Source organism: Lepisosteus oculatus, chromosome 9 (genome assembly GCF_040954835.1).
Source record: "Lepisosteus oculatus isolate fLepOcu1 chromosome 9, fLepOcu1.hap2, whole genome shotgun sequence".
NCBI classification, from domain to species: Eukaryota; Metazoa; Chordata; class Actinopteri; order Semionotiformes; family Lepisosteidae; genus Lepisosteus; species Lepisosteus oculatus.
Genome location: NC_090704.1, coordinates 30,988,064 through 31,003,582, shown reverse-complemented (window position 1 = coordinate 31,003,582; position 15,519 = coordinate 30,988,064). Strand labels below are relative to the sequence as shown.

At 50.3% G+C, this 15,519-nt stretch overlaps 1 protein-coding gene across 1 annotated transcript in view; it reads left to right on the top strand.

The window, feature by feature from the left end:
* The window catches only part of notch2 (notch receptor 2), a 73,474-nt gene that overhangs the window by 36,378 nt on the left and 21,577 nt on the right, over window positions 1–15,519 (top strand). The window contains exons 4-14 of the mRNA XM_069194368.1: window positions 264–602; window positions 2,209–2,331; window positions 3,512–3,745; window positions 4,649–4,804; window positions 4,893–5,078; window positions 5,500–5,613; window positions 5,738–5,851; window positions 10,969–11,202; window positions 12,459–12,569; window positions 13,584–13,776; window positions 14,347–14,492. Coding sequence (XP_069050469.1) covers window positions 264–602; window positions 2,209–2,331; window positions 3,512–3,745; window positions 4,649–4,804; window positions 4,893–5,078; window positions 5,500–5,613; window positions 5,738–5,851; window positions 10,969–11,202; window positions 12,459–12,569; window positions 13,584–13,776; window positions 14,347–14,492 — 1,950 coding nt within the window. The remainder of the gene's footprint in view (window positions 1–263; window positions 603–2,208; window positions 2,332–3,511; window positions 3,746–4,648; window positions 4,805–4,892; window positions 5,079–5,499; window positions 5,614–5,737; window positions 5,852–10,968; window positions 11,203–12,458; window positions 12,570–13,583; window positions 13,777–14,346; window positions 14,493–15,519) is intronic.

The following is a 15,519-nucleotide window of genomic DNA, read 5'->3' as shown; positions in this document are numbered from 1 at the left end:
CCGTGTGGGTCAACACCACCACGTTAGCTGCCCGGTCTGCAACACGCACGCACACTCGCGCAGTATTTTGTGCGCATGTGCATATCATGCGCAAAGCATAAACGTATATATCGAACATTTATCGAACTTTTGTTAAAATTACATCGAGCAAAATTATATCGCGATAAGTATCGTGATCGAATTATCGCCCAGCACTAGTCCAGGGTACAGGAGTCGACGGGTTACAAGCCTGCACCTCTCTGCCCTCTCCCCGAACCCCCCAGGTCAGGACTGCGAGCAGGTAGACTCCTGCGCCTCCAGCCCCTGCGACAACGGCGGCGCGTGCTCCACGCTCCCCGGGTCTCGTTTCTCTTGCGCCTGCCCGCCCGGCTACGCGGGCGCCACCTGCCGGAATGACATCGACGAGTGCGCCACCTCGATGCCCTGCCGCAACAAGGGCTCCTGCTTCAACACGCTCGGGTCGTACCGCTGCCAGTGCCAGGCGGGCCACATCGGCCGCAACTGCGAGAGCGCGTACCAGCCCTGCAGCCCCTCGCCGTGCCTCAACGGGGGAACCTGCCGGCAGACCTCGGACCGCTCCTACGAGTGCCACTGCCTTCCAGGTGAGGGGCTGTCGCCGGCCCATCGGTCAGTCGGTTAGTCAGCTCCCGCGGTGTAGATCGCCTTTCCCTGGCAAGACCCATCACAGCCAGCCGAACAGGGAAGAAGGAGATAGAATTGGAAGCCATGCTGAGGGGTCAAGGCAGTGAGAGAAGTCTATTGCTTATTTTATAAGATAAGATACTTTATTGGCCATATACAATTTCTTGCATTAGGAATTTGTCTTTACGCATACCCCAGCCTGCTCTCCATGAGACACACAGACAGGGAGAGAAGCTTGGGGTCAGAGTGAGGGTCAGCCATTTATACAGCACCCCCAGGAGCAGTTGGGGTTAAGGGCCTTGCTCAGGGGCCCAACAGAGTAGGATTCCTCCGCCGGCCGCGAGATACGAACTGGCAGCCTTCTAGCCACAGGAGCAGATCTTTAGCCACAGAGCCACCGCTCCACGTAACAAGCCATTATGTAGCTTGCCTTAAAAGGTTTTAAACGTTAGCTTCTCCTGCACGTTGTCGTTGGGCTGTGTGATGAGAGACGTCGGCGGAATGAAAAATAAAAATGCACAAAGGAGCTGGCAAAGGCGAGAGGGATGTAGCAGGGCAGCGAACGAGAGAGTGAGGACGATTTCAGATACAGCACAGAAAGCCAAAGGAGGAAGGGGCGATTGAGAAAAAGGAGAGGCGTGCTACTCAGAGAGGTGGTGGGACCAGACGTCGTCAGGGAAACAGACAGACTGTGCGATAGAGAAGTTGCAGAATCCCAAGCCACTTCCTGGCCTGTTGTGTGTCAGTGCAGAGGAATCCAGACTGGTTGGGTCAGTTTGTTTGGCTGCAGTTCAGGCTCTGGTGAAGAACTGATTGAGTTAAGGCTGTGGGATTTCCTCCCAGTGAAACTTCAAGAGCTTGAGGGTGTCTGGAACAAGCCACACAGCCAGGCTGTTGAAGCCTTTACCCTGGCTTTTTTCAAGAAACAGCTTGATGAGAATGAATTAGCTACTAACTACAACACAGGTTAGGGGTTTAGTAGATGTCTCCTCTTGTTTGTAACTGTTCTTATGTTTAGTTCAGAGAAAGGAGGCTGTATTTGCTATTCATCCACCTGTAACCCTTACAGAATTTCGTTCCCAGTTCCACAGAGGGAACAACCTATGCCCTGATCAAAAATCAGTGTTCTCCAGTTCCTGACATTCTGTGAGAGGGATTAAATGATAGAGGAAGGCGTGTCTCTGGAGGTTGATGGGTGCAGGTGCAGATACTGGATGGAAGGGATAAGACTGAGAGCAGTGGTTACACAGGAGGGAGACATAGTTTAACACCTGAACACAGCAGTACTCCTGCTTCAGACCAAACTAACTTAGGAGTTTAGAAAGCAAGAGTTTTATTTTCATTGTGATACGCATATACACAGGGAAGGAGAATGCCTTTCCACCTACCTCACGTCTGCTGTTGTATTTGAAAACAATCATAATGTCCCTTTCAACACTGAAGCCTCCTGTTATTGTTGGACTGAGAACAGGCATTTCATAGTCACCTATTGCTCTCTTTTTTGTGTTCTTTATGTCTGTCTCCCCCTCTTTCTCCTTTTCCCTATCTCTGTTTCCATGTTTTCAGGCTTCAATGGGACGAATTGTGAGAACAACATCGATGACTGTCCCAATCACCACTGCCAGAATGGAGGCACTTGCATGGATGGCGTCAACACCTACAACTGCCAGTGTCCACCAGAGTGGACAGGTAAGTGTGTGTGGTGAGGGTAGAGAGGCAGGTGGGTGTGTGCCTTGTGTAGGTAGACAGCCAGATGAGTTTGTGCCTGATGGAGGTAGAGGGGTAGACAGCCAGGTGAGCATATGCCTGGTGGGGGTAGACAGCCAGGTGAGCGTTTGTCTGGTGGGGGTAGACAGCCAGGTGAGCGTGTGCCTGGGGAGGTAGAGGGGTAGACAGCCAGGTGAGCATGTGTCTGGTGGGGATAGAGAGCGTGTGCCTGGGGAGGTAGAGGGGTAGACAGCCAGGTGAGCATGTGTCTGGTGGGGGTAGACAGCCAGGTGAGCGTTTGTCTGGTTGAGGTAGAGGGGTAGACAGCCAGGTGAACGTGTGTCTGGTGGGGGTAGACAGCCAGGCTTGCTCGTGTACCTGTTGGGGATAGAGAGACAAGAAGCAGAGAGGGGAAGAGAGATAATGAAGGAGAGTTGTGCATTGAGGACAGAGAAGGCAGAGGAGAAATAGGAGATAGGGAGAGTTGGCTGTGGTAAGCAGACAGCGTGCTATACACAACGTGACTGGGACTGCATTCAAAGTGCTGTGTCAGTGGATCTCTCAGGAGTGCTGGCAGTGTGCCCTCTAGCCTGACCAAATCTTTCTGTATCACTGGCACATACGCAAGTCTCCAGACAAGGTGGGGGATGGGAAAGAAGGGATCATTTTGGTAAAGAAACTCCTGTTTTAAATCATTGCCTTCAGCAGGAACCCTTATTCAAACCAGCATAAAAAGCTCATTTAAATCTATATAACGACGTACTCAATTATTTAAACCAGCTAAGGGCAGAACAGTTCCACCAGTTTTGATAAGGCAGATCCTTTAATGAAAATGGTTAACTACGTGCAAATGTGCGTCGTCCTGCAGTTGTTTTCAAGGGTTTGAAGTTTCAGGCTTTTGGGGTGGAGCCACAGGACTGTTTGTGACCCCCTCACGAGAGCTATTTTCTCGGAGGCCAGGGGCACATACCTTCCCCACCTCTTACAAAATGTAACCAGAGTCTCGTTCTCTTCCCCCTTCCGCAGTCGGTTCTCTCTCTCCCCCACACGTCCGTCTCCGCCCCTGCTGGTCTTGCTGCGCTTCTCCTCGTCTCTCTCCTAGTCTAGTGCCTTTTCACCCCTGCCTCTCCGCCTCACGGTCCCCCTGCCCCTCCTCCCCCAGGCCAGTTCTGCACGGAGGACGTGGACGAGTGCCGGCTGCAGCCCAACGCCTGCCAGAACGGGGGCACGTGCAGCAACGTGCCGGGGTCGTACAACTGCGTGTGCGTCAACGGCTGGAGCGGGCAGGACTGCAGCGAGAACATCGACGACTGCGCCGCGGCGCCCTGCACCCCGGGCTCCACCTGCATCGACCGTGTGGCCTCCTTCTACTGCAAATGTCCCCCCGGAAAAACAGGTGCCAGCCTCGTTTCCCATTTCCCGTTTCCCCTTGCGGGGTTCCAGTAGCGACTCCCATGCTTGCCTGTTTCTGAGGGGGATCGTGGGCCGGATATCCTGGTGAAGCGTAGTGTTGTGCGTCATCAGCGTTTATTTGACAGCGGCACACCTGCCTTTAAGACCCAATTCACAGACTTCACTAGTTCCTGATGTGACCAAACGTATTCAGTGCCAGAATGGGGTATGTCATGTTTTTCTAATGTTTCGAACCGCTTCTTTAAGATATCCTTGGGATTACCCAAGCAAAGGCTGCATACATATCTGTGCGGAAAAGAATCTGCCAGGATGTCCTGCAATACACTACCGTAGACACCGGTCTCGGAAGACGTCACGTTTTAAATGCAGTGATTTTTTCAAAATGAACGAGCCATTAGCTCGTACTTGATAGTGATTTCTCAAGAATGGATTTGGGTACATCTGGCCTGTGCTTCTTGAGAATCTGATCGAGATCTGGGCAGAGGAACACCCAGAAGCTAGAGAAGTAAGGTATATGTCCTTCCATCAGGGGATGTACAGTATGTGGAACTAAGGCTCATCATTTTCTTCATTGTGCAGGAGTGCTACACTAGTGTACCTATGCTCCTTGACAATACACAACAGCTGTAAAAACCACATTGTGCTGCTTTAAAAGCAGTATGTGGATTTGTTTGAATGCAAGGTGAAATTTATATTTAAGGTAGGTACGTGTGGTAAAAATGAAAAGAAAATGTCATCAAAAAGGCACAGGATTCCAAATGGCCATCAACAGGTTTTAATGGCAATTATGAAACTGTTTTACTCGGAACCCCGAAGGAGCAAATTCAGATTCGCCTCGTAAGGGCCGGCTGTCAGGTGACTCATGTTGCTGTCGCTGCGTCGGCAGGTCTGCTGTGCCACCTGGATGACGCGTGCATCAGCAACCCCTGCCGCCAGGGCTCCGTGTGCGACACCAACCCCCTGAACGGCAAGTTCGCCTGCACGTGCCCCCCAGGCTATAAGGGCAACTCCTGCAACGAAGACATCGACGAGTGCTCCATCGGTGAGGACGCGCCCTCGCGCCCGCCCCCGTTGTTGAAGCCGCCCGCGCTGACTGTGCTCTCTCTCTTTCTCTCCCCCCCCCGTGCCAGGCCCCAACCCTTGCGAGCACGGCGGCCGCTGCGTGAACACGGACGGCTCCTTCGCCTGCGAGTGCGCCAGCGGCTACGAGGGCCCGCGCTGCGAGAGCGACGTCAACGAGTGCCACTCCTCGCCCTGCCAGAACGACGCCACCTGCCTGGACCAGATCGGGGCCTACACCTGCATCTGCATGCCGGGTACGGCCAGAGGGCGGGGGGTCCCTGCGGTCCGGGGGACGGGCTCGTCGTGTCCTCTCCACCTTGAGGCCTTGTCCCAGCGCATCCTTGATTAAGCCATGCGGCCAATAAGCCTCAATGATAATTAAATGCAGGGACTTTTATAGCCACTGGCTAATCATTTATGAAGCAGGAAAACTCGATTGCTAGTTGTACTGAGATCCTATAGTAACGTGTCCACTGTGAGGGAGCAGGACCGAGGTGACACAACGTTCTCCTGGTTTTAGTGGTATAGACCTTGAAAAAAAGCTGCAGAAGCCTCTTGTCATGTGGTCTCCTAGTTCTCGGCATGAATGCTAATAGGTCGTTTTCAGTTCATTGGTGTTTGTTGTTTTTTTTTAAACTTTCACTGTGAGATCCCTGTGTCTGTCTGTCTCCCCAGGCTATACGGGTCTTCACTGCGAGACGGACATTAACGAGTGCGCCAGCAGCCCCTGCCTGAACAACGGGCGCTGCCAGGACCGGATCAACCACTTCATCTGCCACTGCCCGGCAGGTCCGCCCCTGTCGTCTTCTTCCTTCACCTCTCTCTCTGTTCCGCCGTCTCCCGACTTACCGAGACTCCCGCCCCAGCACAACAGACTGCTCACCCACTTCCTCTCCCTCTCTCTCTCTCTCAGGGTTCAGTGGGGAGATGTGCCAGGTGGACAATGATGAATGTGCCAGCACTCCTTGCCATAACGGAGCCAAGTGTATCGACCGGCCCAATGGCTACGAATGCAACTGTGCTGAAGGTATGACACACACCATCACACGCACATGACCGCCTGTGTGTGCTGGCACACGCGTGTAATAAGATGTATGCACAGGAAGACTGAGACCTCAGCATGTGTATATTACTTAGGGTGGACTAAGCAGGGGCCAATAGCTCCTTATTGGGCAGCACAGACACAGTGTCTTCCCAAGAACACAAGACAGGTTTCAGATGGAAAGTCAGTCCATCTAACCTGGGTGGTCTTGTGGCCTGAGAGTCTTATCCAGCCATTTCTTGTAAGAAGCCAGGGTATCGGCTTCAACACCATGTTGGGTAAAGAAGTGTATCTTGTTCTCAGCTTCAGCTTCAACGTAGCTTCTACCAGTGCCCTCTGGTTTGTGTGCCCTGGTCTGTTCTGATGAAGTGCACTGGGTTGACTTAGTCAGTTTGATTACTTTTGATGATTCTGAATGCTTATATTCAATTTTTAGTACTTAAATTGAATGCTTGTGTTCCCCATTCTCAATGGCTGCTTTGTGTAGGTGGTGCCATAATCACTGACACTGGGCAGAGCTAGATGGTAGAGTCTCCTAGCTCCTATTCCAGCCCCACATTCCTCTAGCTGCTGGTCTAAAACAACAAGTGATCAGGCACGTCGAAGGCATGGGGGTGGGGGTGGTACTTTCCGAGCAAGATCAGTGGGATTCAACAGCGAGAACAGGCATTGCTCACCAGTGCACCATTGTGCCACCTTCATTATAATCCAGTTATAGAATTATTAATGTCATTGTGTACATGTGCAGTGAAACATGCACTGTCATAAATATCGAAACACTGAAAGATAGGGCCTTTCTGCCCTAATTATGGTCTTCAAAATCTTTGCCAGCACCCTAATTTGTCAGAAGCACCGCAGTGTTCAGCGCTTCTTAAAGCCACGCTGATCAAGCTGTGATCCTGCCTGAGAGCAGGGTCAGATTCTGAGCCCGATCCAACAAACTCAAGTTAAGATCAGGACAGTAGCCTCGATCCAGGATGAGATCCTGTTAGTACAGCAGACCCCTGGTCCTGAGTGGGAGTGGGAATGGCAGGTGAGGAGCGCAACTTCTAAATATTCTTGATGAATATATGCATTAGAGTGCATATGGAATCCTTAAGAGATGAAGACTCTATCCTATGAAGGCTTTGGAATCTACACGGTCATACATTATTAGTAGTAGTAGTAGTAAAGGTCTCTGGTTACTGGTGCAGAAATGTGGGCAGAGGTGTCCCACATGATGCGTGCTGGTGTACAGAGACACAAGGCAGGAAGAGTCACACATGCACAGACCCATGTGAGAGACTTTGAAATGCAGCCTTGAGGAAGAAATGTAGCCGTCGAGCTCCCCGTCTGAGATCTTGAGAACACAGAGGAGCAGAGTGCCTGGTGCCTGTAACAGCCCCCCGGTCTGTGTGGGGCTGTGACTGTGGCGGGGGTGGTTAGTCACACTGTCATGCCTGCCTTGTGCCGATTGGCTGCTGTGTTCCCGGAACAGCATCCACTGATGGCTCTGCCCCTTCAGCGGATAGCTATTTCCACAACTGTGGCTGATTCTGATGTTCATCAGCTTCTCAAACATAATCCAAGTATCCCCTGTGGCACAGATTTATTCAAAGGCGCCACTACCCGCACGCAACAGCACTTCCACACACACGCGCGCGTGCGAACCACACACACACAGTGTATTGACAGAACACAGACACCCATTCAGCGTGCAAACGCTCACCCTCTCACAGTTATTAACTCAAGCTCAGTACATGGCGTGTCTCCTAGCCAGGTTTACGCTACTTAACCGCTGCTCATGGTCTTCTGTATTCCTTTTTAAAGGCACATATAGAGTAAACAGGGACCCCAACATCAACACAACCTCAATGAAGATTCCAAAACGGATATCATATTGCATATTTAGATCAAAAAAGAAGTACTTCATAAGAAAAGTACAGTGCGTCCTATTTAAATTTGCGGGAAATTAAGAAAACAGATGTGGGTACTGTAACAAAATGAATCTGGTGGTGTGTTTTCCAAATCATAACAATTACAGGCCTTAGTTTCAGCTGGCGAATGTGACTCTGTCCTTTTGGCTTTTTGGTGATACTATGGCGGGCGTTCTTGGGGTCAGGCTTTAGATTTAATTATGCAGTCGAAGGTTTCACGGATGTCCTTTTAATTGTGAGTTTGCTTTTAATTGAGATTGATCACAAACTCGTAATTAAAGGGCCTCGAGATATTCAGTCATCTTAAAGTTACAGTTAGTATGATCACTCCTGTGTATTTATGGATCATTTATTGCAACTCTACATAACGTGTAGTAAATTGATTCTTAATGGACCTGAGGAGCCCTGTGCTTTTACGGGTGGTGCTGCCTCAAGCAGAATTGGCCATTCCAGTTTGGGTGCGCAGGGGGAATTTTGCCATTCCGGTTTGGGTGGGCACAATGAAGTAGATAGTGGGTGAATTCCTCCACAGGAGCATCAGAAATTGTATGTACAGTGATTTCTAGAACCCAACTGGATAGTCACAGATCTGAGGTCAAGTGAGAGATTTCTCCTCTTTAAAAACAAACACAAACGAAGGTCTTAACAAAGCAGATAAAGCAGGTACTTGGCTCCATGAAGGTATCACAACGGCAACACAGAGAGGTTTTTTTCACTCATCGTTGTAAAAAAGAGACCTTTGTGTTATCTGCTGCTTAGATGGAGCTTCCAGGCAGCAGGGCTGTGTGCTCACTTTCAGTTAAGATTAAGATTTTCCATTCAGGCTGTTTACAGTCTGAGTCCTTGTCCTCCTTTGTAAAATCTTGTGCCCGCGATTGAGTTGAAATATCTTTATCCGCTCTGTTTTCAAAAACGTGGAAAAAACGGGTGAAGATAACAGCAGCAGGGGGGATATTCACACTGTGATTATCTTTACTCCAGTTCAGTTTTTAAAGAGTGTGCAGTCGATCTAGCTCCATTATTGTTATGTGGATGACTTTGGCATGTTTCTTTTGACTTGAGCTGTATGTTCTTTTTATATGGATTGAATTTGCGGGTAATGCGCACAAGAAACAACTTTTTCATGCAAGACTTAGGCTTAGTCCAAGGAAACAATATTTGAACGCCATTACAAGCCGCATCTATTGCAGGCAGCAGAGGTAAAACTGATTAATGCAGCAATTGTTTTTGGTACAAAACTATTAATCATTCTTAATGTTAAAATGTATGAAACCTTTAGCTGTATACAACAAGGAGAGCATGTGTATGATTAGGACTACATTTGAATAACTCCTCTATTTGAAGATATTGACCGTTTTAAAATATTTGAATGGAAAAGGCTTTTAAAAACAATGTTCCGCTGCAAAAGCATGATCTGGATTCCTTGGAAGGATGCTGTATACCTGCAGACTACCGGTTGAGTTGAAAGGCTGAGCTGAATATTGGAACTGCTGGCCCAGAGCAAAACAAGCTGACCAGGTGTTTTACTGGAAGCCTTAAAATAGTGTTAAGGTGCCAAAAACACCTAGCTTTTCACAAAGCTTATGACTAAACTCCGACATTTTCTGCTCTACAGTAATCTACAGCAGTGACACGTTTCTTGTGTAAGGGATTATTAACATTGACGATTTGGGGGAAATTCCCTTAAGAGGTAATGTGTGACTTTACATAGGAACTGTGCACACACAGCATAGATCACTGTCAAACTTCAGATCCATCCATTTTCCAACCGCTTCAGCCAGCGCAGGGAGCCGTAGCCTATCCCAGCCAGCAGCAGGCGTGAGGCAGGATCCTCCCTGGAGGGGGCGCTGGTCCGTCGCGGACTTGTTCCGCAAACCAACAGCCGGGCGAGACGCAATCCCTTTCACAAGTCACTCGTGAGATAGCGGCTTTCCGTGGCTGCAGACTTCCTCGTTCGGATATTTGGAACTCGGATCTTCGGGTATTTGAAACGCGCAAGTGGCTGTGACAACAGCAGGGGTCCGACTTCTCTCTGTGAGCTCTTTGTTGGAGGTTTTGTGCTGTTCACAAAGAGCAGACGGACAAATCCACACATAAGAAGAGGCCATTTGGCCCGCCCGGTCTGGTTGACAGTGTTTTTTAGATGCTATACGTATTAATGACACCTGGTGATTTAATGGTGACCCACTAAGCCTGCTAGACTGAAGCTCTTCAGGAGCAGGGCCGGAGACCCCTGCAGTAGAACACGGACTTGTCCTTCAGCTCTTCTCTCCCTTTTCTGTTTCCTCTCCCCACTACAGTACTTACACATGCTTGCAGACACAGGCCCTTTGGTCACAGACACAGCAAAGGCAAGCGCAGCAGGAGAAAAGTTGAGGTGCTGGTGCACGGAACAGCCACCCACTCAGCACTCGGCTGGGTTCTCTTTTCCTGAACCTCGTTGGTCGCTGGGTGGAATTCAGAGGGACGTAACTGTGCCACAGGGGAGTGCCCGAGGCTGTTAGCGGTTCTGCTTTGGACTGAGGAGAAGGCTGTGCTGGCCCCTCGAATGGCTGCCTGCTGCTCGGCTTGTGTATTACTAGGCACAGTGTATTGTCAGTACAGCAGGTAGGGCTAGGGCTTGACTGATGGTGTACAACCTCCTGGGTGACCTCCTGGCTTCAGTCTGTTAGGGATCTGTCCTCATGCTCACCTGTACAAGTCTCCACAGCCCTGGAGGGGCTTCCTAGCGTGGGTTTCTCCTCTCCTCGGCTCATTCTTTGTGTTCTGCTCTGCGGATCTCTGTGATCTCTCAGTCTGCTAAAGGACAGCTGTACAAGTGGTCTGATCTTTTGAACTGTTCACGTATCCACCAGCGTGCTAAACCTCTTAGGGGCTTAGCCTGTTGTCCCTTGTGCGACACAGCAGCTGCGTGATGGTGACAAGGACAGCAATTAGCCGCTGCTTGTCCGCGGATGCATAGCCGCTGTTTTCCCCGGACGCGTTGAGCGGAAAGAAACCCCGGGACTGCGGGAAGAGCCGCGTCCCGCTCTGCTCCGCTCCTCCAGGTGTGGCCCTGGCCGGCTGACCCCGCTCACTCAGCCCCGCTGTCCGGCTCCGACCTGCCCCAGCGCCGGCCCGGTCCTCCCCCCCTCCCAGCCGCGCCCCCTCTCTCACCCTCCCCCCTCCCCATCGGTCTCTCTGCAGGGTTCACTGGACTGCTGTGCGAGCAGAACGTGGACGAGTGCAAGCCCGACCCCTGCCACCACGGCCACTGCGTGGACGGCATCGCCACCTACACCTGCGTGTGCAACCCGGGCTACACCGGGCCCATCTGCAGCGAGCAGATCAACGAGTGCCAGAGCAACCCCTGCCAGAACAGCGGCCGCTGCGTGGACCGGGTCAACATGTACATATGCAACTGTCTGCAGGGCACAGAAGGTGAGCTGCCCCTGGGGTCCTCTGCCGCTGCGCTGCCCCCTCCTCCCCGCTCCCGGCGCCCTGTCGTTTTTTTGAGGTGGTAAAATACAAATACGAAGTGCTCCAGCCAACTGGGAACTGCTTCCAGGGGGCTCTCCACACTTTTCTGTATGCGCATGCTGCCACCCGGTGGCCTTTCTGTGCAGTGCAGCGTGTCTCATTTACCCCGTTGTGCCCCTTCATCTTTCTTTCTCTCTTAATTGTGGAAGTCTCTACTGTTGAACGGCTTCCCGCCCTCGACAGCTCTTGCTTTTGTAGGAGTTGCCTCACCGAATTAATTCAACTCGTCCTCGTTGTCCTCGATTTCTAATTGCCTGCTCCTGCTGAGTTAACATAATAGACCAGTCTTCAACTGTCTCCAGCTCCTCCTGGGGGATTCCCAGGTATTCCCAGGACAGCCGAGCTTGTCCCGGGTCTGTCCTGGAGTCTCTGCCCCACGGTCTGTGCCCGGTACACCTCCAGCATGAGGCGCCTGGGGGTGCATAAAGGGGATAAGGGATAAGGGGGGCCTTTTGTGCGCTTCCTGCAGGTGCAGGGCTCGCTGAGGCGAAGGCCTGGGTATTCACTCAGCTTATGAGAGCACAGATCTCGAAGCAGGAAGTGTCAAGGCTGACAGCAGAGCCACCTTTGCAAAAAAAAAAGACAGTTGTGTTGCGACAAGAGATCAGATAGAAAGAAATCGAAATGCCTTCAGTGACTCTTAAACTAGCACCCCGTAGATTTTCTGTTGTGCTGCATAACTTTACTAAAAGTATTTTTATTATTTAGTTCTAAACTTTCTACTTCATCTTCACCTAAGCCTGGCAAAACAGTGCGCTTTTTCGTGAATAAATTCAAAAGAATTTGCTTGTGTTTTTAAGTACAATCCCATGTTGAACCCTGGGGACATTCAGCTGTAGAGTTGTCGGTGTTTTTCATCATTAAGGCCGTGATGCGACGTGTTGATTCAGTGTTGGAGAAAATGAAAAGATCTGGCCTTTTTGGGACATCGCCCCGTGACTTAGAGGAGTCGGAGACTGGTGCCGAAGTAATTATTTACCCCCGTTGGAAGGGGCTTCTGAGTTTCACTGCCTCGAGGGGCGCAGTAGTTTTACCTGGGCTGCAGCGCCTGGCTTTCGTCCTGTTCCCAGTTCCCAAGTCCCATGGAGGATCCTGAATCCCAGAGAGTTTGCGTTCTGTGTAAAAAATAAAGGAAACCTGTTCTGGTGTTTTCTCAGGGCTCAACTGTGAGATCAACATTGACGACTGCGCGAGTAACCCCTGCCAGTTCGGAGTGTGTCAGGACGGGATCAACTCCTACGACTGCGTCTGCGCTCCTGGCTTCACTGGTATGTCTCTCCTCTCCGGTATAGCAGACAATACTTGTCTCACCCCAGTGTACCTCTGTGGGGCCCTCAGCAGGTTTTCATTTTTTATCTGTAAATACATTTGGCTTTTTCTCGCAAATAAAATAACATTTTCCGTCCCGTCACCCAAGAGTGTTTCTCCCCTTCCACGTTCCTACTGAAGGACCCCCTAAAATACAGCCAGACAGTTGCATTTAACAGCCCTGCTTCCAGCCTTGGACTGTGCCAACAGCAGGCCTCATGGGCCTCCACTGCCGCCCCCTGCTGGCGCCTTGGATCATAGCAGTAGAAAGCAGCAGGACTGGAGGTTCAGGATCAGACAGGATTAGACCACAATGGGTAAAAAAGCAGTCCCGATCAAACTGAAAGTGTGGCAAAGCCCAGCCTTTTGCACCCTTTCACACTGTAGAATGGAGAATCTTAACAGGTGATCGTAGCCCTTCCATATCAATTTCAACACTCTGGCTGGCCTGCAAGCTCTTTTAGGAGCCTAAGAGGACAGACATAGCAGTTCTGGAACAAGAATAAAGCAGGTGAACAAGCACATTCGGTTTTATTCTGGACACAAGCTCATCTGTTGAGGTCAATATCGGCCAACTGTTACAATAACAGTCCTCTTGAGATCTTTGTTTTCGGCGGAGCTGTTTTATCTTGAACTTAATTCTTTTCTTACAGGACTGATTTCCAAAGCCAGGGTGAGATTTCCGCGGTGCTGAAAAACATCTTGCAGTATTATTTTTACTGAAGCCGCTTGAACGCGAGGGTGATTGGCTGAGCCCCATTCTCATGTAGTTGTAGGAGGGGACATGCAGTGATTGAACAGAGCTGCATGGGCCTGGTGATCTCACGGCACCAAGGGTCGCAGTTCTGCCTCGTGTGTCCGAGTGCTCTTGACCTGTTAACCACCCTGTGTCTGAAAGCAGGTAGCTCCTGTATCCAGTCCGGCTTAAAGTGCTGAACACTCAGTACTGATGTGTGCCTTTCTTCTGTCCACAGGCCCCGAGTGCAAAACTGATATAGACGAGTGCCTCTCGAACCCGTGCCAGAATGGGGGCACGTGCGTGAACGGCAATAACAGCTTCCACTGCGAGTGTCCCGAGGGCACGCATGGCTTGCTGTGCCACGCCGGGCAGGACGAGTGTCTGAGTGCCCCCTGCGTGCACGGGGAGTGTCGGGACGACTTGGAGGGGTCAGTGCCTTTCACCTAGCACGCACCTTCTCTCTCCCTCCTTCTCTGACTCTTTTCACACAGCTTCTCTGCGGAACACATTCAGATTCATGACCAGTGACTTACAGTGCTGGCAAAACGGATACGGTGCAGGTTTTCTCCCTGTTGTCTCTTACCCTGGTCAGACACTCAGCTAGTGTGTATTGGCTTTCAGGGCTTTCCAGTTTGTGTTGCGTTTGTGTCTGTGCGTCCCAGTGGGTAAAGTAGTGTTGTCTGGCTTGTGCAGCGATTTAACTTTAATGTGTGTTGTGTTGTGCTGTCCTTAGGTCTGTCGTTGTCCAGTGCTGTAGATGACCTCTGTCTCGTTGTCCAGCGCTTCAGATGTCCTCTCTCTCATGGTCCAGTGCTGTAGATGTCCTCTCTTTCATTGTCCAGTGCTTCAGATGTCCTCTCTTTCATTGTCTAGTGCTTCAGATGTCCTCTCTTTCATAGTCCAGTGCTGTAGATGACCTCTCTCTCATGGTCCAGTGGTGCAGATGACCTCTGTGTCATTGTCCAGTGCTGCAGATGACCTCTCTCTCTGTCTCTCAGGTACAGCTGTCAGTGTGATCCAGGCTGGACAGGGAAGAATTGTGAGCTGGATCAGGACGAGTGCGAGTCAAACCCGTGTCAGAATGGGGGGACCTGCACAGACCTCACTAATGGCTACACCTGCACCTGCAGACGTGGCTTCAAAGGTCTGTGAGACTCCTTCTATCTCCTTTTCTGTGCTTCTTCCTGTTTCTTTACCCCCATCCTTGATCTCTTTTTTTTTCCCCTCCCTGAAATTCAAATTGGCTTTATTGGCACCACCGGAAAAATTCAGTATTTCCAAAACGCGCAAGGGACACAGGACAATCGCGCAAGTGTGGAATGTTAACAGCTGACATACATGGTCCAGAATCCTGACCAGGTCTAGTACAAGTGTTCACATTACTCCTATCCTCGAGTCCTTGCACTGGCTTCCGGTCAAATTCCGCGTAGACTTTAAAATCCTCATGCTCACCTACAAGGCTTTACATGGCTTGGCACCTCAATACCTGTCTGAACTTTTATCGCCCTACTCCCCACCTCGCAACCTCCGCTCTTCAAATTCTGCTCTCCTTACTGTCCCCCAAGCCCGTCTACATTGTATGGGCGACAGGGCCTTCTCCTGCTATGCCCCCAAGCTCTGGAACTCTTTGCCCAAGGATATTAGAGAGTCACCTTCTCTAAACTCCTTCAAATCCAGACTCAAAACCTTCTTCTTCAGAAAAGCCTTTACTTAACTGGTTCCATTCTTCACCCCTCTGCTCTTCTTAATACCATCTTCCACGGTCTCCTCTATCTTTATTGTTGTATTGTTGTAATTATAATTGTGTCCTGTCTTGTGAAATTTTCTTATTTATTGTTTAGTCTTCTTATTTATTGTTATTGTCATCCTGTAAAGCGCTTTGAGAAGCCACCTTTAAAGGCGCTATATAAAATAAAGTTTATTTATTATTATTATTATTATTACATAATTCTTCTTTACCAGAAATCCCCATACGTATCTTTCCTTTTGCACTTAAAAGAACAGAGCCACGTCCCCCTTTACTATGTAGAGCCCTCATCCTCAGTCTGTTTTAAACAGACCACCTCCCTTCTTCCCTGTCTTCTTTAGCAATACCACTCACTACAGCTACAGTCATTCCCGTTCTCGAGTTTGTTTGGAGCGGTTGGTCTGGCTCAGAGGTCGGTTGATCT